Source organism: Solea senegalensis, unplaced genomic scaffold (genome assembly GCF_019176455.1).
Source record: "Solea senegalensis isolate Sse05_10M unplaced genomic scaffold, IFAPA_SoseM_1 scf7180000014560, whole genome shotgun sequence".
Taxonomy (NCBI): Eukaryota; Metazoa; Chordata; class Actinopteri; order Pleuronectiformes; family Soleidae; genus Solea; species Solea senegalensis.
The window spans coordinates 1-25530 of NW_025321074.1; the positions used below are offsets into that span (position 1 = coordinate 1).

Below are 25530 nucleotides of genomic sequence, written 5' to 3' on the forward strand. Positions count from 1 at the left end.
TCACTGGATGATGGACCACAACAAATGATCTTTGAAAGGCAAAAAGTCATAATTTAGACCCATCAGACTGTAGGATAAAAAGTAAAGTTTCCACTTGCTTTACTATGTCACTTCAGTGTATGCTATTGCTACATAGCCAAATGTTAGCAATACAAAGTGTTGATTTCTTTGTCTACAAGAACCATTTTTAATTTAAGCAAAAAACTGAATTCCTTATCAAGAGCTGCCTTCAAATCTGGAATAAATAACCTGGTATCCTAATATTTTTAATACATTTTGCTTCATATGAGAACTTCAATCATCATCATCACACAAGACCATAATAATGGTCTTATAATACTGACCTTCACCAATCTTTGCTCTACATTATATCACATAGATACATAATGGGATCTTGGGAATGATGGGAAAAATTGCCTTTTGACACAAAAGAAAAAGGATCAAACTTAAGTAAACCAAGAAATGATGTAATGGATCCATGATTCTTATTTACAACTAATAACACTGGTGGCATTTGGTAAAGTTTTCAAATATGATAAATAACCATATTATACAAAGTATCCTTGAATAGAAGTACTTAAATCATCTAAAAATGGGTAAAGTTTGTTATTATTTACTCTCACTTTCCCCACATGTACTATTTACACAGCTGCCGTTGGTATTCCTGGTGTTCAGACACTGCACTGTGACACTGCTTTGCTTTGATTCTGACTCATGAACAGAATTGCGTCACAGACAGAAACCAGACTTGCCTCAGCAGATTGATAGATTGCCAAATAACACGGCTCTCTTAATCTGGTTATCTGCACTCTGATTTAATTTGACCTGGATAACCTCGGGTGAGGTGTCTACATGTGAGCTAAAATAATCTATTCTAGGCCGTTAACACCATATGTGGACGCACAAACGGCCAACACTGACATATAACAGTTGGCAGTGTTGTTAGGAAATCAAACCAACTGTAAAAAACAACTATATTAACATTTTAATTAGGATGGCAAATTCCACTGCTACACGTCACCATGGCTCAAAGCTCGACTCAAAGGTTGACATTTTTGAAGTTTATCCAGTGAAATCTGGATAAACTCACAGCTGTATGAGCTTGACGCTTGGCTCACTGTCACCCTGTCCTGCAAACAAACCAGTGCAGTGTTAATTCTAGAGAGAAACTGAGTCATTACAACAGCTCAAATAAAGATTAGATGATGGCCTGCACTCCAGCTATTGGTTAAATCAGTGTAGTCAACAAAAACATACAATATTTCTGTTGTCCACAGTCTTTCTGCCGTGTCCTGCTCAGAGTAAAAACATCATATCTCGGTTTTGACACATTTTGTTGCCTACCTTATTTCATCCGATACGTGAAGAGATTCCTCTTAAGTTCCCTCAGACATCCGCCACTTTAATCCTTCCAACTATATGCATCCACTGCTGCTGCCATTCCATCCACCTCTGTCTTCTGTCCGTCATAGCATTAATTGTCACACTTGACGGATCAATCGTCTCCTCAGAGAGGACATCAGCTCCATAACATAATTTCCTCTGTAATGACGTGTTGTTTCAGCGTTTCCTGTCATTTTCTGCTATTTTTAGGCAAGGGACCATAAGAACATAATTGGATTTGCAGGACAAGCTAATGGCAGATGGGGCAGCAAAGGGCCGATCCACTGAGGGCAGCACTGTGTTAATCTGGTGTTTCAAACAAAGTGACACAATAATTGTCCCACTTTCTTTGACTACCTTGCATAGATGAACAACAGATGACTGACTGATGTATGTGGCTTTTTGGACATATATACTTATATTTATCTCAGCTAACTTTAGTGATAGAAAAGCATCAGTTATACAAGTTTGATAAAAAAAATATTTTTACAGTTATGTAAAATGTATTTTTCAGGCAGAAATATTATAACTAGGCTCCATATATCAATTGTATAATGTACAACAGTCCTTCCTTATAGTTTCTTTTCACAGTTTGGAATAAATGTCAAATAAATGGAGTGGGTAAAAAGAAATAGAATATTCAGACATTTTTATTTGTTATCTTACCTCAAATATATGTAAACATTCATATATCCAATTCATATATCCAATTTTAGCAATATTCTCATAATGACATTGGCTGACATTTATTTAATTAATTGAACAATTGTAATACATATACAATAATTTGTCAGATAAAGAAAATTTAAATTAAACATAATATCGGTTGACCTCTACACACTTAAAAGTTGCAAAACCGTTCATACATGTTTATTTATACATCGATATATCAATCAATCATCAATTTATAAACATATGTAAACCATTTATTTATAGAAACAAATAACCACTTAAAATACAGTCACAAACAAATTTAAAATATTCATATTTTCCCGTTGTTTGCAGCGTCATTTCGAAACGTTGCCAAATCGTCGCTTCCGGTTTCACGCGCACACTCAGCCGTCGTGAACGCGCAGGCGGCGTTGAACGTCCCCCGCTGCTGCTGCTGTTTCCTCGCTGCCTCCGCCGTTGCTGCTCATTGTGCAGCCGACGAAACATCGGTAGCTTCCGACGACGTCGGTATGAAATGGCAGAAACTGCCCGTGTCACGGAAGCACAACGAGTAGGATACGCCGGAGCTACACACATGTATCTCTGTGGCCTGTTGGCGTGAGGGAAACGGGACTGGAACCGGAGGAAGAACGGAAAGCGGAGTAAAGTGTCGTTTTACTACAAACAAATTACAAAAAACAGCGGCCGGGTTGTGTCTCCAGCAGCCGACTGAGACTGCAGCTCGACACTGGTGGAATTAACCGGAGAGGGGTGAGCTCCACATATGTGTTTTTCTCTCTCTCTCCCTGTCTTTTTACTATATGAGACCTATTTGACGTAATATTGTCACGCGTGGGGGAAGGGAACGGTCATATTTGGGGGTCACACGCACATTACTAGGGGAATAAGTCTTTGCTAACACAAACACGGTGGGCACCACATAGCGGGCTGTTCACGTCCGGCCTAACTGTGGGGAAGGCGGCCACACTGAGCGGCCACACCGACCGGGAATCACGCCGCTGATACCCGTGTACCTCCCACATTAGCTCGGCTAACATTGGGAACAGAGCTGGGCAGTGTTCCCAACCACACCAACCAGGGGAACGTCAACACCTGCGGTCACTATAACATCCAAACACTCGGAGTAGACCAGGTTTGTTTGAAGCTAGCATGTGTTTGTTGACATTTACTGCTATATTAGCATCTTTCACACAGCCACATTAGCATGGAAGGTGAGTAAACTCACTGTTAGCTGAGCGCCGCTGCGTTTTTACACTGGGGGCTGTTGTGTAATACTTAATATCTCAAACCAGGATGTATACTAATTTTAATTCAATGAGAAAAAACATACCACAGGGTTTGTACCTGTTTCTCTATATTGTATAAAGAAAAGACTTTCAAAATAAAAGAACGTGAATGGATATACACGCTATCATTCGATAACAAAATTGATTACTACAAATGTATAATTTATATTGATATAGTGTGCATGCTAAACACCCATAAGACATAACAAATAATTACCTTGAATATTTTCCCCCAGAAAGTGTTTTTGCTCATGAAGTTTGAAACCAAAGTTTGTCGAACTTTGCACGTGAGGGAAAGTTGATTGTGTTATTGATTGTGTAAAGTGTTATTGTTATGTGTAAAAAGTACAGAATACAATGAAATTCTTCCCTGAACACCTTCTTCACACACTAGACATTACAATAAACATTATTAACACATTAAGTAATAGACTACAATAACTAAAAAGTGACATCTGTAGAACAACTATATCTTCTTGTTTTGCAAGAAACAACTAGATGATGTGAAGAAACACATCTTAAATGATTTGACTTTTATCATGATTTGATTCGTATTGTTTGACTTCATAGTGTTTTATCATGTTAAAGTTTTTTGAGCATATCATCTAGCCCTTTTGGGCACACAGTATTTCAATAAAGTGGCATAAACGGCAACAAGTGTGGTCTTCTACTGAAGCAGAACACCTGCTTCAAGCGTTGAGGTGTTTGGTCAGAGATGGTCTTTTTCATTCCTTGGTTGCCATGAGTGCTCTTGTTTGAGTTACTACTGTCATTCTATGTGAATCCAGTCTGGTCAGTCTCCTCTGACCTCTGGCATCAACAGGGCATTTTCACTGCGACAGCTGAGGCTTACTGCATATTTTCTTTGTAAACCCTTTGTGTGTTCCTCTAGTTCAGCAGTTTCTGAAATTAAATCATTTCTTCCACATTGTTTCAGCCTCAGCATGTTGTCTGGTACATGTCTATGCTAAAATGCACTGGGGACCAGCCATGTGATTGGAAGATTAGATGTTTGTGTTAATAAGCAGTTGAGGAGGTGTGTCTGAAGAAGTGGTTGTTGAATGTATCCATGCTTTATGGCTGATTAACTGGTTTGTCCTCCCCTACTCCCTCTGGTGTGTGCATCTCCCTCACTGACTCTGGTCCAAAATGATGATTAGAATTCACTAATTTGATTGTTTTAGTGTCCTCATGTGATGACTGACCGCACATGTAATTGGTCTGGATTTACTGGACCTCCAGAGTCATTGTTATGTTGGAAGTTAAGAGACAAAGGTGCCATGAAAGTAGGCAATTATGTGTCGTCTGGGTCTGGTCTGTGATCCAGGCTTTAGTGACCCCCGAGGTAGGATTTCATTATCTGGCTACACACAAGGCCTCAGTGTTTCTGTTTATGTGGCTCTCATGTGAAGATGCTAACATTTCACTGACTTATAAACAGAAAGATGAGTGTGGCAGTTGCATAATTTTTCATTCTGGTTTATCTTTGTTGCTGCAGTCACATGGATAAGTAACAGTCTTTGCCCATACTATATTGTAAGTTATCTGTTTTGTATACTATCAAATTATCAGTAATCTTATCAGTTATGTTTGGTTTTGTTGGAGTTTTCCGGCCAAAGGTGGGCAAAGCCAGAGATTATCCCAAACTGAAGCTTTGATGTGTGCGACTCTTGCACATTAATCCGGGTCACAATATTTAACTAAGGTAGTTCATACACTGGTCATACTTGGGTGAAGCTCCCAGATTGCTCCGCACAATGCTTGTGAGGGTTTTCTCTGCAACGTGCCAAGATAAGAGCAGCGGTCAGCCAAAAGCACCAAGAAATCTGATTCCTGCAGCATGAAAGGTGGCCTGCACATATTTACATGTTATAACATGTTCCCTTTGTAGCTAGAGTTATTACTTAAAATTGAAACGGGAAAGTGTATGGTACAGTTCAGACGGTTGTGAACAGGTTAACGAGAGAGAAATAATAATCCCTCTTGTTCCTCCACACCTTTGAACCTTGTTCATCATCTCACCAGAAAGATATGATGTGTTATGTTTTCACGTCGCAAAAGTGTAAAAGTAAAATCTGCCAAATGAACGTTTTCTCTGTTGTGACTATCAAGCTTGTGCCCTCTGTTTCCCCAGACACAGCGGACATATCCAACTATGTGAAATTTGATACCAAAACGAAACCATGTGCCTGTCAACACTGTTGTGATTTGATTTTGACATCTGGATGTTGGGTAGACAAAACAGTAGCGTATCAGCTTAGATTCCTGGCTAGTTGAAGCAGCCCTAGTTTGTCCTTCAGTGCTGGTTTGTCCCCTAGTGCTTCCAGGAGAAGAAAGGTCATGAAATAGCCCTAAATGTTTATATTGGATTTGGCCTCATGGGCTCTTATCAGCATCCATTACTTTGGATGAATTTGAGTGTTTCACTGATACAATCCGACTGTCCTCGTGGTCAGATACTAAAACATATCAGTTTGATTTGTGCCGGAAATCTACATGAGTCTTCTTAGTGAAAGAGGAGCATTGAGAGACAGACCAGCTCCCAGCAGACGTGCTGTGATGGACAGCTGGGGGACAGAGGCTTGTGTAAATCTGGACAGGATTGCCAATGTGTCCTCACTTATTGTGGGGAGAATATGCCACATTTGACACTTCTTTTGACGCCGATTTCATCTTTTTCTGCTCCGGTTACGCCTGACCCCGGCATTCTACAACCCCCAAAGCGGAGATGTAAAAAAATGCCCCTGTCTCCTGTTATGTTTGAAAAATACGGGGCTTAAAGATAAGCAAAAATGGAGACCTGTGGAAGCAATGACGCAGTTACCCGTTTCCTGATTGGTTCCTATCAGCATTGATGCGACTACCAGCTGTGAATAGCTGTTCAATCTTAATTTCAGTTTCAGTTCCACCTTGTCATCAGTCTCATAATCCTTGTTGTTGTTAGTTGTACTCCTTGGAACTGTGTAAACAACCGCAGAGGAAATAATCGACTTCCTGTTTAAGCCAGTCTGCTCAATGTATCCGAAATGGTTCTGCAATGTACATTTTATTATTAGTCATATTAGTTTTGATGCAGATTACTTCTGACATGGATCTAAAACGCTTGGTTTGAAAATATTGTTTTTTAATAGTTGTATGACTCAAGGCCTCAATGAAAGGCACTAATCTGTGCTGCAGCAGGGAGACACCTCAATAGGTAAAAATACGTCAAAGCTGCAGTGTTTGTGAAGGATTAGATCAGAAATATCTGCGAACCCCGGCTGTCTTATTTGATCATCGGATAAACAAAACAAAATATTGCCGCAGTCTGCACACAAACGCACACAAAACTGAGCCACCAGCTTTCACACACACCTAGGCACGTGTCTGTGTGCAGCGCGGGCTATATAACATAGGGTGAATTTGAGACACACACACTCGCACATTGTTCTCTGCTTCCTTGCTGTTGAATTGATTTGACAACACAACTCGCTCTGTCATGGTGTTTTGCCCTGTTTTTCCACACCTGTCTCACAGTAACACTGATATATGGCTCTGTCCCTTTCACGTGTCGTGTCACGCCGCGTGGTGCTGCAGCTTCACATTAGTTTTAACGTGTTCTACAGGGTAGAGGCTGACATGCATGTTCTCTGCGGAGCATGAGTGCTCACACTCTCCTCCAGTGTGGTCTATATTTGGTTTTTACCCAGTGATATTTTGTAAAAAAGGTGTGTTCACGGTGGTCAGATGTAGCACTCTACTTGTTGGAAATGAAGGTGACATTTTTGCTGCTTGCTGGAGGATCATGGCAGTTCTGCAAGGAGTGGATGCTAATAAATCAGTAAGCATTAATGTAATTGCATGGGGAAACATAAATTTGACGACATCAACCTAGATTACAAATTTAATCCATCTATAAATCTTTGCTACGGTTAAGTGTGCTTGGTGTCGAATCTGATATGATATACTCTTAATATCGCATAAATACATCACTTTTAGCACAGATTATAAAATATAAATATAATACCTTTTATGAGAGCAGAATATTTGATACACAGTTGAAGCTAAATACTGCACATCAGCACAAATGTGTCATTAAAAGCTTAGTAATATAAAAGACGACTATATCAGACCGATATTAGCATTGTTAGATACTCAAGGTTGAGATACAAAAAGTGTTGTGATGTGTATTTAAAAGAGTCGCATTAAAAAAAAGGCAAGAAGTTGATGCGATTAGTGTCTTAGACAAGTAGGATTTGAATTTTAGTCTGAAACTGCTGTCTCCAAACTATGTCTGACTTATATTTTATTCATACTAAGTAGAAGAAAAGTCTAAAGGACTCTATAAGGGATGCTTGTCATGGTCCAGGAAATGTACAGACATCATCACCACAGTGCTCTAAATTCCTCTAATGGTTATGTCGTCTTTATGCCCGGCATAAAACTTCGAGTTTGTTCTCCTCTCCATCTCTCTTTATCTGCCTTGTTCTTCTGTCCATCACTCTGATTTTTGTACTGTATGCACATCTCCCCTGGGCTATAGGACGTGTTTCAGAGATGGTCAACGTCACTTTAGGAACCATGGCTGGTTTACATTCACGATTCATGATTTCTTAAACTCAAGTATAGCACATAATACCATGTCTCAAAGATGAATTCAATGCAGATAAGTGTCGGATAACTAAAACATAATAAAAGCATATTCAGGCAGAAATCCACATGTGTTCATATAGTGCATATTAAACAATGATTTTGATTTTTTTGATAAAACTGGGAAAATATCTTACACAAGGGAGCTTTAGGCTAAAAAAAAACAGACGTTTTGAAATCTCTGTGTCCAAGTTTGGTGTGGTATTTTTTGTTGCTGGATGAAAATATTCCACCACATGTTAAAAATGGGAAGGGGAAAAAAGCCCCAAACAAAAATCCGTTTTTCCTCACGCCCTGCAGGTTGAGAGAGGAGGAGAGCTCCACTTGGATGCCCTGACACCGCGTCTGTCCAAGGCTTCACCATGAACCGGAACAAGCGTGAAAAGGAGTACTACAGTATAGATGTGGGCGATTCGACGTTCATGGTTTTAAAGCGCTACCAGAACCTCAGACCCATTGGATCCGGAGCACAGGGGATCGTCTGGTGAGTAGAGGGGCAAAATAGCCCAAATGCAGTCCATCTTGTTATATTTTTCAATTACTTTTAACTGCATCAAATGGTTGCTGTCAAGACAGGAGTTCTCTCAGTTGTCGTGGAGATAGAGAAAAGCCTCTTGATTTGGTCAGTGGTCTGACCATCTCTGTATAATGTCTAATTGACAGTAGGAGAAAATGCTGTAGACAACTACACTGCACTAGACAATAATTGGCCAGATTTCTGTCCCTATCTGGCCCTTCCAACAATCATGGGTGCCTTTTGATTTTAGACTGGTTTGAACAGATTATCTGGACAATTGTCCTGTAGCGTGAGGGATTAACAGACGTGAAGACACCCGATTTCAAATCGTTAAGTATTAAACACAATATTTACGACTGAACAGCAATTGGGGTTGGTTATCACGGGGTTCTGCCTACAACCCCAAATAAATTGGAATAAACTTTTGTTTAGAACTATAACTTGTACACGCCAAGCTGATTCCTTCTTCTTAGCCATGGTCACAGCTTTTTTGTGTTTCTCAGCACAAAACATCGTGTGTGGTCCTGTGTCTCGTCTGGATCGTCTAGTCTGTGCTTTCTCAGGATTAAAACACTGGAAATAGCTTACAAAGTGCGTTGTGTCTGTGGTCTCCCACGTATTTTAAAATCAAGTCAGATTTGAAAATCCTTCGGTGTGGGGCAGGCTTAATGAGACTAAGAGTAATCAGCAACATTAAAATTTACGCACTGCAGCTTTAAGACCCATTGTTACCCACGTTTTTGCTTGGCTGGCTAAATAATAAATGGTGAAATGGCTGGTGGTTTTTGACTGAGTTGTTACCACTGCTGTGCCCACAGTTCGGCGTATGACCACATCTTGGAGAGGAACGTTGCCATCAAGAAGCTGAGCCGGCCTTTTCAGAATCAAACCCACGCGAAACGAGCCTACAGAGAACTGGTGCTCATGAAATGTGTCAACCACAAGAACGTAAGAGTTTGCACTTCTTCTTTTATGTATGTGTGTTTATCAACTCTAGTATTAGAGAGACTACTGTAGATTTTCAGTTGTGACACCTTAACATTCTGGCAGAGTAACGTCTGCTTAAAATGCATAAGGTTAAGATGTCTAATTTCCATCCTGCGGCTTTTTTGCTGCTGACTCGGCAGCAAAAAAAGAGTCCTCTAAAAGCTTATCACGGGGTTTGATTGACAGTGGACTCCTGAGGATTACCACAAAGCTTCTGCTGCGTCATGTTATTCTATGCGGTGTTTTAAATTAGACATTGTGCTGTTGTTATCTATTATTGATGCCCATGCTGCTGCTGCCGCTGCTGCTGAAGTGCGAGTCTTTCCAAGTGGTGTGTTGCTTGTTCAGAGCTTGTCGAGGTGGTGATGCTGTCTTTCATCACAAACTCTTTGTCTAATCGCTGTGTGTTTTTTTTATATCCTGCAGATAATTGGCTTATTAAATGTATTCACGCCACAGAAGACACTGGAAGAATTCCAAGATGTGTGAGTACAGCATCAACACGTTTGTAAAATCAATACCGGATATGAGATGACAGGGGGTTTAGGGTGCTCTTTTCAGGCCTTTTAGTGGTTGTGCAGCTTAGCTTGTTTAGATTTGTTCCTTTTAGTTATCCTCTCTTAATGCTAGTACATAATGCCAAAAATATGTAATTCAAGGAAAGCATATACTGTATTTATAACACAAAGCCTCCTCATAAAGTGCATGTTTTTATTATATTCCTCCCTAATGTCTGGGGACATTATGTTTTGGGCTTCTACTCTGTATATTCATAGGTCTTATTCTTTCAAGAACACCATGATGATGGAATCCTTTCAGTTTGGGACTTTCATTGTGGGATAAGAGGATTAGATTTTGGTGGTCAAAGCTCAAGGTTGATGTAACCTCATAAACTTCTTTTGCCTCGTGAAAGCGATATCTACAGAACACCTTGACAGAATCCTTTCAAATTTGGCACCAATTTTCACTTAAAGCCTGAAACGTGGGTGTTGGCCTCTTTGACGATTAAGCATGCACACGTCGTATGAGTCTGGAAATAAATTGTTAAGACAGAAACTGTTGGCCAGCAGAGGCTTCCAAGCATTTTAGTTTATACTCCTCCTTAATGACTTAATTTAATTGAAAGTCATCCAGGAACACTGATGAAAAACACATTTTAATCCTGATATCAAGCGTGAGTATTGTCCAACGTACACATGAACGTCCTGGTGGAGTGCAGATATAGTACCTCGGTCTTTTGGAAATGCCAAATACTCTTGACATCCATGAATGTTGCAGTTCATCTTTTAACAGGAGCAACACGGGAGTGTGTTTATATTTAGCAGCGTCCTAGTTGGGTTTTCGAAGTCGACAAGATGTCAGTGTGAAATGTGAATGTGGAATCGTAGAGAGGGTAATGCTAGACCCAAATATGTATGGGGGATGTGATGGTTTCACAGAGTATGACAGGAACAAACATGATTAATGCCATCCTCTAGTGAGTGTGTGAGTGTGTGTGTGTGTGTGTGTCTGCTTGATTTGAGCTAAAAAGGAAACTGGACAAATCACTGCCTGAGGGTTGCAGTGCAAACACACAGTTAAAGGATGAAGGAGAACACTCATATACTTGGATGCATACTTGCATTACACTGTGCGTGACTGTGCATTATATGAATAAAAAAGTGTGTTCTTTTTTACAACATAAATACATGAAAATAAAATCTTATATCTAAAATTACTTCATATAAGAGGATTGAAGGGACTGATGATGCAACAGCTGCCAGAAAAACATAACATCAGCCCTGTTTAGGCTATGTAAACCGGTGTTTAAAAAAGTGAAGTGGCTGATTCTGGACATCTGTCTACACTGTCAAAAACGAGGCATGACTCTGACATTTTTTCTCCCTCGCAGGTATCTAGTGATGGAGCTGATGGATGCCAACCTCTGCCAGGTGATTCAGATGGAGCTCGATCACGAGAGGCTGTCGTACCTGCTCTACCAGATGCTCTGTGGAATCAAACACCTACACGCCGCAGGCATCATACACAGGGTGAGGCTCACTAATTCACTGCACGTATACATTTTGCCCAAGAGACCAGCATATACAGTGTGTAATGACAATCCAGAGGAGGATAGAGTTGGGTTGTTAAAAATGAACTTTGCATCTTGTTCTACTGTCTGTTTTACATGGACATAAGGGCTTTCTTATGTAATAAAATGTTAAATTCTTCTTATGAATGAAAATGTGTCACGTGATTCCAGAAGGGAACTCTTTGCAGTTGATTTTATGTGGAAGAAATGGTAAAATGTTGGGCTTGGGGCCACATTGTCAAATGATCTTACATTTTGTGGTGAAGTAAATTACCATAAAATGTTCAACTGCACCTTTTAATGTCATGTCATGATGCCCATAAACATTCATACAATCTCAACCTGCTTAAATGATTAATTGATTGAAAACCATAAAAAAACATTATTTTATACAGACCAAGGTCACATCGTCACGTGTATTCTGTTCATCATAATGTCCAGAATGCAAAAATACTCACATTGCATTTATCACACACGACAAAGCAAAGCAAAGGAAGCCTCGGGAAAGAGCAAATAGCACTCAGGTGCTCATACTGAGGTTGAAAACACGGACACAGTATGACACGCATACACAGTCCCTGAAGTACCGGCAGCAGTGTACCCACACACTTACATACTGATGGCTCTTTGTCAGTCACTCTCAGCGTAAGAAGTAGCAAAGCTGAGCTCCTCTTGCTTTGTCAGCCAGAACTAATGGAGCCACAGGCAGAGCCGAACAACGTCAAGTGACTTTGGTGCAGCTCAGCAGGTGCAACATGAGTCACCGTCACCAAAACTTCAATGCCCCCAACTGCAAATCACACGCAGGCATACACTAGGTTTCCTAACCCATCCTGCAGTCAGGCACAACTGCCTAAAATAAAATGCACCAAGAAAAGACTGCTTGGAATTCTGAGCTTGAGATGAAAAGTCTCTGGCCAAGAGAGGCAGCAGTACTTTTAGGTTAGGGCACAGATGCAACCACTCAAGCATACAGTTTACGCAATACAAAGCGTTTCGTCTACATTGTGTTTTCTGTCCAGGACCTGAAGCCCAGTAACATCGTGGTGAAGTCTGACTGTACTCTAAAGATCCTGGACTTTGGTCTGGCCAGGACGGCCGCCACTGGCCTCCTCATGACGCCCTACGTGGTCACCCGCTACTATCGCGCCCCCGAAGTCATCCTGGGCATGGGCTACCAGGCCAATGGTGAGTGAATGAGTGGAGGAGGTGGCTCCGTGACAGCGACTGGCCAATGAGGAGCTGCTGCCTGACCTGCTGCATGTCGCTCCCACCTCTGAGATGTTTTTAACAGCACCTCCCAAAAACAAACGCACTAATGCACACACCTGCACTCACTCACTCATTCACTCACTCACTCACTCACTCACTCACTCACTCACTCACTCACACACTCACTGTTCATGTAAAGGTCACACTCAGGGGAAGCTGGCATGCCAGGCATCGATGCTTTGTGGGGAACTTCTTGTGAGGAGACTCCAGCAGTGCTTCAGCATGTGTGTGATGTTTTATTAAGAGGCTGCAGTTTGAAAGAGCCTGGCTAAAAGCAGCTTATGCAGCAGAGTTATAAAGGAATATATGAATATTTTGTGAAATCTACTCATTCACCGAGTGCGAAGTGGGAGAATCTGTCCCATTTTCCAATGTGTATGTTTGATCCAGGATACATTAAATGTAGTATAGCATTAATAAAAAAAAAAAAAAAAATTAGTATAGCATAGAAATGCCTACCTGTGTCCCCATTTCCTGTTTTTATGCCAAGCTAAACCAAGCGTCCTGGCTGTGGCTTTGTTTTTAGTGCAGAGTGATATCAGTTCATTCCTTTAATTATTGAAAAGGATGCCAGTTTCTCTAAATATTTAACCATTCTTTTAATTGAGATGTTACTGGGGTGCCATTTGCTTATCAAATAATCAGATGTTATTCATTAGGATTAGACGCTTTATTGCCACGTATTTCTCTGTTTTTTTTTACATATTCATTTCAGGCACCTTGAGGTGGAGTCAACAAAAAAGCTCCACAAGAACAAAAACCTTTTGAATACTAATTATTTCATACCCTCAGTCCTTTTGACCAAAAACCTTGATGCTCATTTTTCCTGCTGTCTTGTTGCAACTTTTTTTTTTTTTGCTTATTCTCTTCTCCCTCCTTTTTATGCTGCGCATATGTAGTGGATATTTGGGCTGTGGGCTGCATTATGGCAGAAATGGTTCGCCACAAAATCCTTTTTCCAGGAAGGGATTGTATCCTTGAGCTGCTTGCAGCAGTGTCTGGCATTCCATGAGAAACAAGCGGCACAGAGGAAGTCAAGTAATTGTTTTTCATCCAGTGAAAATTGCACGGAGAACATATCGTGTGAGCAACTAAAAGAAATTAGATTTTTCCCATGTTTGTATGACAACTTTGACTTGCATCCATTGACCTGCTCTTCTTACACAACTCTGTCACATAAGTAGCAGTAATTCCAAGATCCATGACTGTCACACGAAACAACAAAATAGAATTTAGTAGTTTGCTCTTCCATTGTAGAGAAAAACACTGCAATAAAATACTGACTTATATCCTCACACTGCATTCAACATGGTTGATGCCGCAGCAGCTACTAATTTTGAAAATACAAAATAGACCACAGATAAGTATTTGTGAGAAAATCTGCCATATTATACACAGGTAAACCAAAGACAAATCGAACAATTGTTGATGCAAGTATTCCAGTTTCTTCATACAGCATGAAATGCAGTGAGGATACAGAGGGTGTTATGAAGCAAGAGTGTCACATTTTTCAATTCACAGCAACTGACGTAGGAGGAATATTAAACATTTCCTTCTTTGGATAGTGATATTTCTACAGAAACATGTAGTCAGTGCTATCCAAAAAGAAAATTAATAATTTTCCGTTGCATTCATTTGGAGGCTGACACAGGTTTGAGAGTGCACTCGGCTGCATGCAATCCATTTTTGTCACATACATCACCTGGCATGTGCATCATGTTTATCGTTCCGTTTTATTTATTTTTTTGTGTTTTTGTTTGTTTTTCAGTCCTGCATGCTAATTTGGTGGTTGTCATTTCATTTTTCAGTTGATGTCTGGTCTGTTGGCTGCATCATGGCTGAAATGGTCCGGGGTAGTGTGTTGTTTCCAGGCACTGATCGTATCCTTGAGTTGAACCTTCCATCCAAACCCCAACAATCGTGTCTTGTCCTTTGTCTGGCATCTTGTTCATATCTTTGTGCACAACGGGAGGCCGAAACTTGGATAAAATGAAATATTTAGGAATGCAAAATATTACAGGCTGATATTGGCTTTGAAATCTGTTTTTGGATATCTGCAAACACACCAAGATCCCCTCGGTATGACTAATGACTAAAATAGGAGGTTGAATAGGCTGTTCAACCTCCATACAATCCAACAATCCTATATATTTCATGCTGAGTCATGTGGGCTGTTAAATTTTCTCTTCATATGAGAAGAATATTTAAAATGACTAGCACAAATGTGTCGTTAACAGAGCTGAGTTATCGATATCGGACACTAAAAACTGGTATTATGCTGTCCCTAGTTAATATTTAATCAGTGTAGCATGTTGCTATTCTGTTAGCTTTTGCTAATAGTGCACAGCTAGGGTAATAGCTACTTGGAATAGCATTAATGTTCGAAGCCTTAAAGCATAACTCAACCAAAAAAAAAAAAAAAGTTGAAGGGTTATTGGTCTTTGCTAATGTTACAGTGTACAGTGGTTTGATCAGGCTAATGTAGCATTAGCTTAGTAATTGCACCATCCTAATGCATTTTTTACCTTCAAATGGCGGCTCCAAAAACTTAAGTTGTTTATTGTATTTAATAAAGAAAGAATACTAATTGAACAAAGGCGAAGTCAAAAGTTTTAATTACTGCTAACATTCGAACAAGGTTTGATTTTGACAAACATTGGCTCAGTGATTTGGAAAATGGTGAGGTCAAACCAGTTCCATTTAGTTTTTCCTCAGTGTTCAGTGTGATCACTATCTGTTATAAGAATCGCAGTCACATCTGGGTAACATTTTTAATCCCACATTAACTCTAAAACTGCATTTCGTTAGCTTAATGCTATGAGGTAGGGTAGCTCTTTCCTTGTTGCTCATTCATTATTTCTTATGAACAAAGATATGAACAAGAACCTTTTTGCCCTCCAAGTCAATGTACATGTTACCTGTGTATTTTTACGTGTTATTGTTAAGAAAAAAAACGTTGCATACATTATTTCCTGTATCTGGACTGTTTGAGTCCAGATGTTCGAAATCATTTTGCAACACAGTCCATAGTGTTTGTATTCCACACAGTTCATCCTAGCTGTTTTTTTCTACAGGTTTAAATGACATTTAAATCTGGTCCAACCCTTTTTTTTAATAAGTGGAACTGCCTCCATATGGCCTTTACAGTGTGTTGAGAAACTTCCCTACCTGTGTTCTTAATCCAGCATTCTACAGTCGAGGTTACACTTTCAAGCCAGAACCAGAGCTGCGGTTCTTTTCATATTTTTGATCAATAGAGAATAGACCTAAATTATGTTGTTTTCAAATGTGTTATTTTGCCCACAAACCAAAATTTTCTAGTCTTTAAGACTTGTTTTATATGAATAAACCAGAAAATCTTCACTTTTAAGAAGCTGAAAAAAAAATCAAAGAACCCAATTAATAAATTATGTAAATTAGTTAGTTGACGATTATTTTAGTTATCAAATAATAATAGATTCATCTATTAATCAATGCAGCCCTAGTCAGAACAATGTATTAGAAGACAGGCAGCTCTCTTTTATTTTACATCAGTTCTTAAATATGACCCAGAATCCACGCTGGAATGGATGCTCCTTTTGTCCAAATCTAGCCGAAGGCTTTTCTTAACACTTTAACCACAAGATATCGACCAGTGGAACAAGGTCATCGAGCAGCTGGGGACACCATCTCAGGAGTTCCTGATGAAACTCAACCAGTCGGTGCGGAATTATGTGGAGAACCGGCCACGGTACACCGGCTACAGCTTCGAGAAGCTCTTCCCCGATGTCCTGTTTCCTGCAGACTCCGAACACAACAAACTAAAAGGTAAAACTGACACAGTTCCCACAAATGCCCATGTTACATTGTCTTGTAAAGGCTTACAAGGAAATTGGTTTGTAAATTTATTCACAGCCAAGAGTTGAATACTTTGGTGCAGCAATTGTCCTGCCTGCGGGCATTCATTTAAAAATTTCAAATAGCTTTTATCGTACACCAGAAGGTGCCAGGAATAACAAGGCAATTAGTGTTTTAAAGCCGTGAGTTTAATGCCATGATGCACTTCAACTTTACTGCTCGAAATTTGTACAAAAACAGTTTTACAGCTGGCTGTTTTTTTTGGCTAATGTAGGATTGATAATGGCCAAATTTATATTGTATTTAATTTTCTAATTTTCTAATTTGAATGGCTCCATTATGGTTCAGTGTGTAAGTATTTTTATTTTTTTTTATTTTGTATGCTTGTTATGCACCAATGACACCAGAACAAATTCCTTGTATGTGCAAATCATACTTGGCAATAAAGCTCTTCTGATTCTGATTCTGAAACATTAATATAGAACAAATATTTTACTTTTCCTTCATAGAACATCACTTTATGTTGAGCCATGTTTTTGTGCATGCTGACGAGTGTCAGATGCAGTTTCAGCGGCTGCCTTAGATTAAGCAGTCATTACTGAGGCTGACACTTCAGGACCGAATTGTTTACTGTGAAGAGGGATTTACCTCGAGCGTGTGCTCGTGTGTCACCGGAGATGACAGGAACACTCGCAGCAAACTCCTGCTGCAAGATGTCACAGGAACAAAGAAGCTCTAACTTTTCTGTCCTCGCTAATTGACCCAGGCAGGAACATGTGACTCTCCCGAAGTGCGACGGATAAAAACCTGCTACCGAGGCTGTGATTTTTCAGGATGTAAGACAAAATATGCCATAATTAAAGTGGAGGTTTAATTGTGTTTGATCAGATTTTTCAGATGGTAAGACAAAACGTAAGGAGCTTTCACTTCTCATGCAACTTAAGTGTGAGGGATGTTTTGTTTGTGTGATGCAAAATGGAACAAACAAGCAAGATATTATATAGTTGGACAATAATGTTTAAAGCATAAATACAATTAGTTAACACAAGAGAAACGTTAAGTCAAGAGCCACAAAAATACAAAATACCAATAGTCATAAATAAAACTGAAGAGAATTAAAAACAACAAGAATATGATATCACATAAAGGCAAAGACTTACCTTTCACAAAAAGGTAAGTCTATAAAAGTATATGTAACTTAATTTAAGGAAGAATTCTCGCATCAGACAATGAATTTATTGTCTTTTCGCAGTGTTGCTTTTTCTTAACCCATATTGTCAAATCAAAACAGCTTTTCCTCCCTCAAAGACATTTGTACTCCTGAACGGTCCCTCCCTGTATTGTGCCCTGCTCCTACATCCTGTTCCAACAGGAAATGTGTCAAATTAATAAAGCCTGACAAACTGCAGAATCGAAATCTGTTCAGTCTTATCACTTATCTTATTTACATATTTATTTATTTTTTGCCACGTTTCCTTGACAGCGAGTCAAGCCCGAGACCTGCTGTCCAAGATGCTGGTAATTGACGCGTCAAAGCGGATCTCAGTGGACGAGGCTCTCCAGCACTCCTACATCAACGTGTGGTACGACCCGACTGAAGTGGAAGCGGTATGTCACGTTCTTCTCAATATTACATTATGTTTCTAGTCAAAAATGAAGCTGACACCAATGAATTTATTTAAGAATGGCAAATATTCTCTTGGTGCAGCTTGTCTTGTGTACAATTTTCCTGTTTCCTTAGTCTAAAACACATATGTAAACTGATTGCCAACTATTTATTTAGAAGAGGGACAATAAATAGTGATTACATTTTAAGGAAAACCTGTCATCAGTCTGTTAATTTTCATTTTCCCCACATGAGGTGATCATGACAGATTGATTGACGGCATCAGTTGCACTGGGTCAATTTACAACAACACGGGAAACATTATGATGTGTTCAATGTCCTCCTAGGAATAATAGGAGATCTTTGTCTCTGGGCCTCTTTTTTGGGGGAGTTGGACTCTAAATTTAGCGAATATAATTTGAAATTAGGGTTCGGTGACTCAAATGCTGCCTCCTTCTGATTGGAGCAAAAAAATATGGTGCCACTGTTCTGTGGCCGTGTCTATCGCACTTCTGTTATTTTTAAACCGCAGAATTAGAAATGAAAGTGTTGTCTGTGTAGATTCTCATTCATCCAGATTCATAGTTGTCCATCCAAACATCATTTAATCAGTAGAAACTGGATCTGTCGATTTCCTGAGATGTTTTCCAGGAACTTAAATGTTGTTTATCTTGTAAGACGATGGAACTGAGATGTTTATTTTTCTTGCAGCCGCCACCAGCGATCACAGACAAGCAGCTGGATGAGAGAGAGCACACAGTGGACGAGTGGAAAGGTAGGAAAGATCCTCTCCTCTCCTTTATAAGCTGTCATAAGTGCTTAGCGTTTTGCAGTGTGTTGCATAAGGTCATTCTATCTTTGTGCTCTGCAGCCTGTGGGGCATTTAATCTTCAAATTGCGGTGAATGTTCCTCTGCGTCGTCTGTCTGAATCCATAAAGGCACTGCCGCGTGACTCGTTTTCCTCGCGTCCTCCTCTCACTGCCCTGCCACTCATATATGACTATACACTGCGACATATACATCTGTGAAATATTTATATAACTTAACTGCCACGCTTGATTAAAGTGGAGAGAGAAAAGAAAGGAGGCGTTTCGGAGTTGTGCTTTTCTGTGCGTCGTCTGTGTGACATGCCTGTGTTTCCGGATTCCACTCGCACTCATGCTGTGTCTCCACCATGATTATCTCGTGATTATCTTGTTAAGATGGGCACATGTTTATTTTTGCCAGGCGACAGTCAAACTGGTTGATATTCAAACAACGCTGGGACACACACTATTTACTATTAGTCAAACTTACAAACTGAAAAAATTCTGTCAACTGGGAAACAGGAGTGCTTGTGTTTTATATATGTGTGATCTGGATTGAAAATACTGAACTAGATGTAGAATACACTTTCTGATACCTCCACATGCCATAATGTCCACTGTCACACTACTTTTCTCTTTCAGCTTCGATTAGACAACAGTTTTTTAAGGATTTTCTTTGCTCTTTTCTTGTTGCAGAGTTGATATACAAAGAAGTGTTGGACTGGGAGGAAAGGACAAAGAATGGCATCATCAGGGGACAACCAGCCTCAATAGGTTATTAGACTTTCTCTCTTGTGTGTGTGTGTATTTAGGACATTAGGACAAAAAGTGCTTTTTCAGGGTTAAGACCTGGTTTTAGGGTTAGGCACTTAGTTGTGATAGTTAAGGTAAAAGGCAAAGGAATGCGTCATGTCTATGATGTGTATATAAAAACAAATTTGTGTGTGTGAGTTCATGTATAAATGGAGTTTTTACTTCAGAGATGGAAAAAATTACAATGTGTGGGAACATGGACTTAAATTTGAAAATGCTGTTCATATTGGATCTTACATTGTTTTTCCTCTTCCTGTAGAGATAGTAGATATTTTGACCAGTATCGGAACAATACCGACACTCTTGATAATCATGTCAGCTCATCCCCAGTTACATTATCTTTTGAATAATCACAAATTCAGTCATGCAGTTAACGAAAAACCGCCTTCTATCCCTGTAAAAAATAAAATTCTAGTGTCACAGCCACAATTATCAAGTTCCTGAGAGAAAAAAATGCTTAATTTGTAATAATTGTTATTGAAATTATTCATAAAAAATGGAAAATATCGGCCAAATTCATCGGTTAATTAATCAGTCCTGGCAGTGGTGTTTGACACTAATGTTCAGCAGATCACTCGCTGCATTTGTAGCTGACGACAGGTGTCTCTCCCTTTGTCTCACAGCACAGGTGCAGCAGTGAGCAACAGCCTCCACCAGCACCACCCTTCTTCCTCCTCTGCCTCCACCTATGACGTCTCCTCCGTGTCCTCTGACCTTGACTGACCCTGACTGACGCTGACGGCAGCCTGCAGATGATCAGCACCGCCGTCGCCGCGGCTGCTCTGGCTAATGGCTCCTGCAGATGACTATCACCTCCTGGTCTTTGACAGGGCCACGCCCCCTCTCCCTGGTCATCTCTGAGACCACCAGCTTGATGCTGGCTTTGGCCCTGCCCCCTTTCTCCCTTCCCCACCACCCGTCTGTGCTTGTTTAGTGTAGTGATTAGCCAGCTAGCTGTTTGAGAACTGTTTCAGAAAGGACAGATTATTATTTTCCTTTTTTTATGACAGTCATAATCCTTTATTTTTCAATTAGGATTTTCTTTTGTTTGTTGGTTTTGTTTTAGTCCTAGCTGTAATTTATTGTGGCATTTCTTTATTTTTTTTCAGAAACCTAAGATGACGATGATAAGAGAATTTTTATGATTTTACTACGTTCCGGTTTGTATTAACCGACAGTGAGAATTTAAAGAAATATCTGTAAAATGTTAAATGTGATCTATTTTTCTTTTCATTTGTTTCTTTTCTTTGCTTTTACAACTTGCCATATAAATGTAGATGGCGTTTGTACAGATTTTATGGTAGATGTAGGTTTATCTTCTCTATGCGTTTGCAGTGAGCCATTGAAACATAATTTAATTGACAGAAGTAAGGTCGAAGTACCCCTTACCTTTTTTTTTATTATTTCACATGATATGGATATTGTCTAAAATGACACATATCCATTTACTAGACCAGCTAAGGTCACTTAGATTTATTTTTTTAAATGATTTTCTTCTTGTGAGTCACTACTACAGCCTACATTGTAAATTTCATCTTAATGAAATCTCTCTAAATTCCTCTTTTTTCACTTCCCGCTCAATCAGAATTTTCTTATTTACCATTTGATTAATTTTTTTTACAATCTACACTTGAGCTATGGGAATTGAAAATGGCACAGCAAGATATACGTTAAAATGTTTCGATGACTGTCTTATACTGTATATTTTTAAGTGCTTTAAAGTACCTCCTCTCTCGTCTGCCACAGGCAGTGCGATGTTTTCTTAGAGACGTGGTGGTATTGCTTTAGAGGACCGGAGCTCTGAATCACGTTCTTCTCTGGTTTGCTTTTGACAGTGAGGTATTGTTGTCGGTTTGGGACTTGGGAATGTTTTTCGTCGCGCTTCGGGAGGTGCTTTTTTGTTGAGACATAGAGTTGTGCGTTGGTTGTGAAATCGGTGGCGGTGTCAAGTAGAATGTGCTTCGGTTAAGTAGGGAATCACGGTGTGGAGAACGATTGTGAAGGTTTTTATGAGGGGATAGCGATTATGACGGAACAGTGTGGAAACCATGTCCTTTTTACCAGATCCTGTTATTAGTAATGTAACCTTTGTGAATTTGAACAAGAACTGAAATTGATTTTCTTATTTTTTTCTCTAAAAGCTGGCCAAACACTTAGCGTACTAGACTTTGTGTCAAACAGCAGCACAAACAAGCCGAGTAAAAAGAACCATTATTCTTACTGTATGCAATAATAGTGCCCTTTTTACCTGTGTTTTTGATTTAGAATTGAAAGGATAAAGTGCCTGTTGTTTGTCATTCATTCCTGAGTACATGGGAGGAAGTGTATTTGTTACTATGTGTAGGTTATTTTCGTGATGTCTGGAAAACAGCTGTAGTCTCCATATCAAACCAGTGGTGTATGATGGGGTTGTAGTTCTCACAAAATGTGTTGTATATTTTTCTACTTGTTTTGCTTTTGACCCTCGGACAGGAGACTGTGGAGTCTCGCTGGGTGTGTGAGAGAGACGACGTATGCGGCGAGACGGCACGTGTTTGAGTCATTTCTGTAGAAAAGGCAGTTTCGTCAAGGTCTTTCATCAAAGTGAAAAAAAAAAGGGTTTCTTTGCAGTGACAGCAAACCAAATTTCGAATTTAGGTTTTTCAGCTTTTTTGTGATGAGTGTAAGGGAGAGAAGTGAATAGAAACGTTTTAACGTTCATTGTGTTGTCAGTATTTCGATTAGAACTGAAAGGCTAATTAATGCTTTAACACATTTCCTAGAGACGGAGCCAGACTACCATAAATCTTCTGGCTCTAACTGATTTGTTCATTATCGACTGAAAGGTTTGCACGAGCCCCACATCAGCTTAACTATATGTTGGCGAGTCGATTTGTTGACCTTTGAAGATCATGAACACTGGTTCTTCATGAATTACACAAAGGAGTTGATCGTATTTAGATTTTTGCTAAAGTAGTCTTGGTCCTTGATATGGACATAAAAAAAGTGAATGGATGGAGGAAATGGCTGCCAAAAATGTCTCTTCCATTGATAGCTGGTCAAACTATTCCCTTCCAGTCCATTGTAAATGTAAACTGATTTTATTCACATGTACATGTTGTATACATGTTTCAGAATTACGGAGCTTTTATGAATAAGTGAGAAATATAGCAAATAGTTGTATTTTGTACCTTATTTTAAAAATGATTTGCCTAATACAGTAAGGTTGGAAAATATATTCCGTAATGTCAATCTGGCAGAACTAGTGTAAGCGCTGACTTTTATCTACACTGACAGTTACTAGCAAACTAGCTTTACATTGAAGCTAGTTTTGTGGCGCAAACTATTTTAATTTTATTGTGTCTTTGTATCTGTGGTAAAAGAGCTCAGTGACCAGAATGAGAAATAATGGATTTGTAGCTGCTGAGCATGGAGAGTTTGCTAGCATGCTACAGTGTTAGCAGCCCCAGAGCCACGTTAGCACAATGCGATTTAGTTAATTCACTCTTATTCCCTCACTATAGAGAAAGTGGGAAAAAAATGTAAGTGTCCATTAGTAAAGGCCTAGTAGTATACTAACAATTTCAGTGTCAAATCGGTAAGAAAAGCAGTAATAACAGGGAGAACAATTGATGTTTTTGACGTATATTAGCATATTTGTCAAACTAGCTTAAAGAGAGTCAATCAAAAGAAAAAAACTTGGTTGATTAAAGTGCTCTTAATTTTGTTGCCCAACATTATGAGAGTTTTTAATTGTTCCTCTTATTTTTCCTTCTTTAAATTGTTGTCGCTTTTTGTTTTATAATGATAATAATAATTATTGTTATTACTGCATCTCTCCAAACAGCATCATTCTGATTTGAGTCGGCTTTGATGAACTACCTCACACTGAATTTCTGCCACTTCTTCTTGCGTGTATGTAGTCGCCTGCAGAACGAGCTATCGAAGACGTGTGAATAACAGATTCCATTATTTATTTATTTTAAAGTGTACTATTTGTCGGTTTCAACAGACTTCTAGTTTTGTACTTTATGTATACTTCACCTAGAAGTAAGAGAATTGTTATATGTACTTTTTTTTTTGTTTTTTTTTTTTTTAAACTAAATGTGCAATACCTTCAGCAAACTGTGCTAGTAGTATGTGATTGGCCTAGCCTTTGTTAGCTGTCTCCTGAAGGTAAAGAAAATGTTTGGTACTGTCAATCCATGTTTTCCTCTTCTTCTTTTTTTTTTTTCAATGAATAAGATCAATTTTTATTTCTGTGACTTGTTTATAGTCATAATACTACATAATCCGTCTCACCCTCCAAACAAATCTGTAAACCCTGGGGTTTTCATTCAGAGACGGAAGGTTCTTTGAGTCGCAACAACACGGTGGACAGATTTTGATTTGGCTCTTGGGTGAGCACAGTAATGTTAATAAACACAGAAAAATATACAAGAAATCCTTATATGTATGGTGCTGGTTTGTCATGTTTGCTAGTGAGTCCAGCCATGCAAGTAGTTTTAAGAATTCCTGGAATTGCGCGTCCCAAAAACGGCAACCAACGAAGAAGTGCACTACTAGAATACTCGCACTGGGATCTGATGATGCCACCTCTTTAAAAAATATATCTAAAAAAAAAACAAAACATGTACTGCAAATAAAAAAAACCCCACTTTGATTCATCATTGTATGTCATCTTCTTTTGGCTGGTTTGTTGAAGAGTTTGCATGTTCTCCCTGTGTTTCTGTCTCGTGTGTCCCTGCGATGGACTGGCGACCTCTCTGGGTAAAGGATTCCCCTGTCTTTCGCCCCCACGTCAGCTACCGTTGGCACCAGCGACCCTCACGGGAAGGATAAAGCAAGCAGACGATGGAAGAAATGAATGGTTTGTCCGATTAATTCAAATACTTCCACTTCTCTAATGTTTTTTTGTCACGTGACCTTTGTCACTTTTATTTCCATAAATGTCCATTCATTACAATAGTGGAAATTCATAATAAATAAGCACCGTAGATGATCAGCAGAGAAATAATCAACACCTTAAAAGTGAGACGTACAAGAGGGGGAAAATAAATGTCTGGAATCTGACGTAGACTTGCACCATTATATCATGGATTGTAGTTGTGGTAGTTCACAGGTAAAGTCTTGCCAGACCGTTCCCATGTAAACCTGTGCAATTAATACCACTGTCTATAATATATTTATTTATACAATGTAAAAAATAAAAATACAGTCACATTGTCCAACCAAAAATCACACTTTCACTTATATACTGTTTGTAGTGTCACAATCACTCGTGGACATTCATCTGAATCGTGATAAGATGCTTCAAAATAAAAGGATATTTTCAGCCGTTTAACCACATGCAAATGTAAAAAAAACCAGATACCTGCAACTCTTCATTTAGGAAATATAAAGTAATTAAAACCGCCACCTGACGTGATGCATCCCACAATCATACATGACATGTTCCACGTTGCCTAGAGCTGCAGTTAAACGAAGTCAATCACTTCCATTATTTTTTTTTTTTGTCACAGGGCTGGTTTCATCGACGACACATTACATTCACTACAAGTTTACATTCTTAATTCAAAACTTCCATTCAATGTACAGTTCACTTTCACAAGGGTTGGCACCTTCAAGGGAAAACAAGTTTGTTGTCAGCAGTCGGTTGTTGCCATATTTT

General features: G+C 39.3%; 1 protein-coding gene across 4 annotated transcripts; it reads left to right on the forward strand.

Moving 5' to 3' along the window:
• The first annotated feature begins 2452 nt into the window (after positions 1–2452).
• LOC122761317 (mitogen-activated protein kinase 8) lies at positions 2453–24410 on the forward strand. 4 transcript variants are annotated; one of them, XM_044016507.1, is made up of 12 exons: positions 2453–2805; positions 8271–8454; positions 9306–9435; positions 9901–9959; positions 11366–11504; positions 12568–12733; positions 13717–13788; positions 16442–16624; positions 18138–18262; positions 18972–19035; positions 19764–19841; positions 20504–24410. In XM_044016507.1, exons 2-12 carry the CDS (start codon positions 8333–8335, stop codon positions 20518–20520), a joined length of 1155 nt encoding a protein of 384 aa, XP_043872442.1. In that variant the 5' UTR covers positions 2453–2805; positions 8271–8332; the 3' UTR covers positions 20521–24410. The 4 variants fall into 4 exon arrangements, with proteins under 4 accessions (XP_043872442.1, XP_043872443.1, XP_043872441.1 ...); XM_044016508.1 differs by having other exon boundaries at positions 20509–24410; XM_044016506.1 differs by lacking the exon at positions 13717–13788 and adding an exon at positions 14626–14697.
• Positions 24411–25530: the final 1120 nt, after the last annotated feature.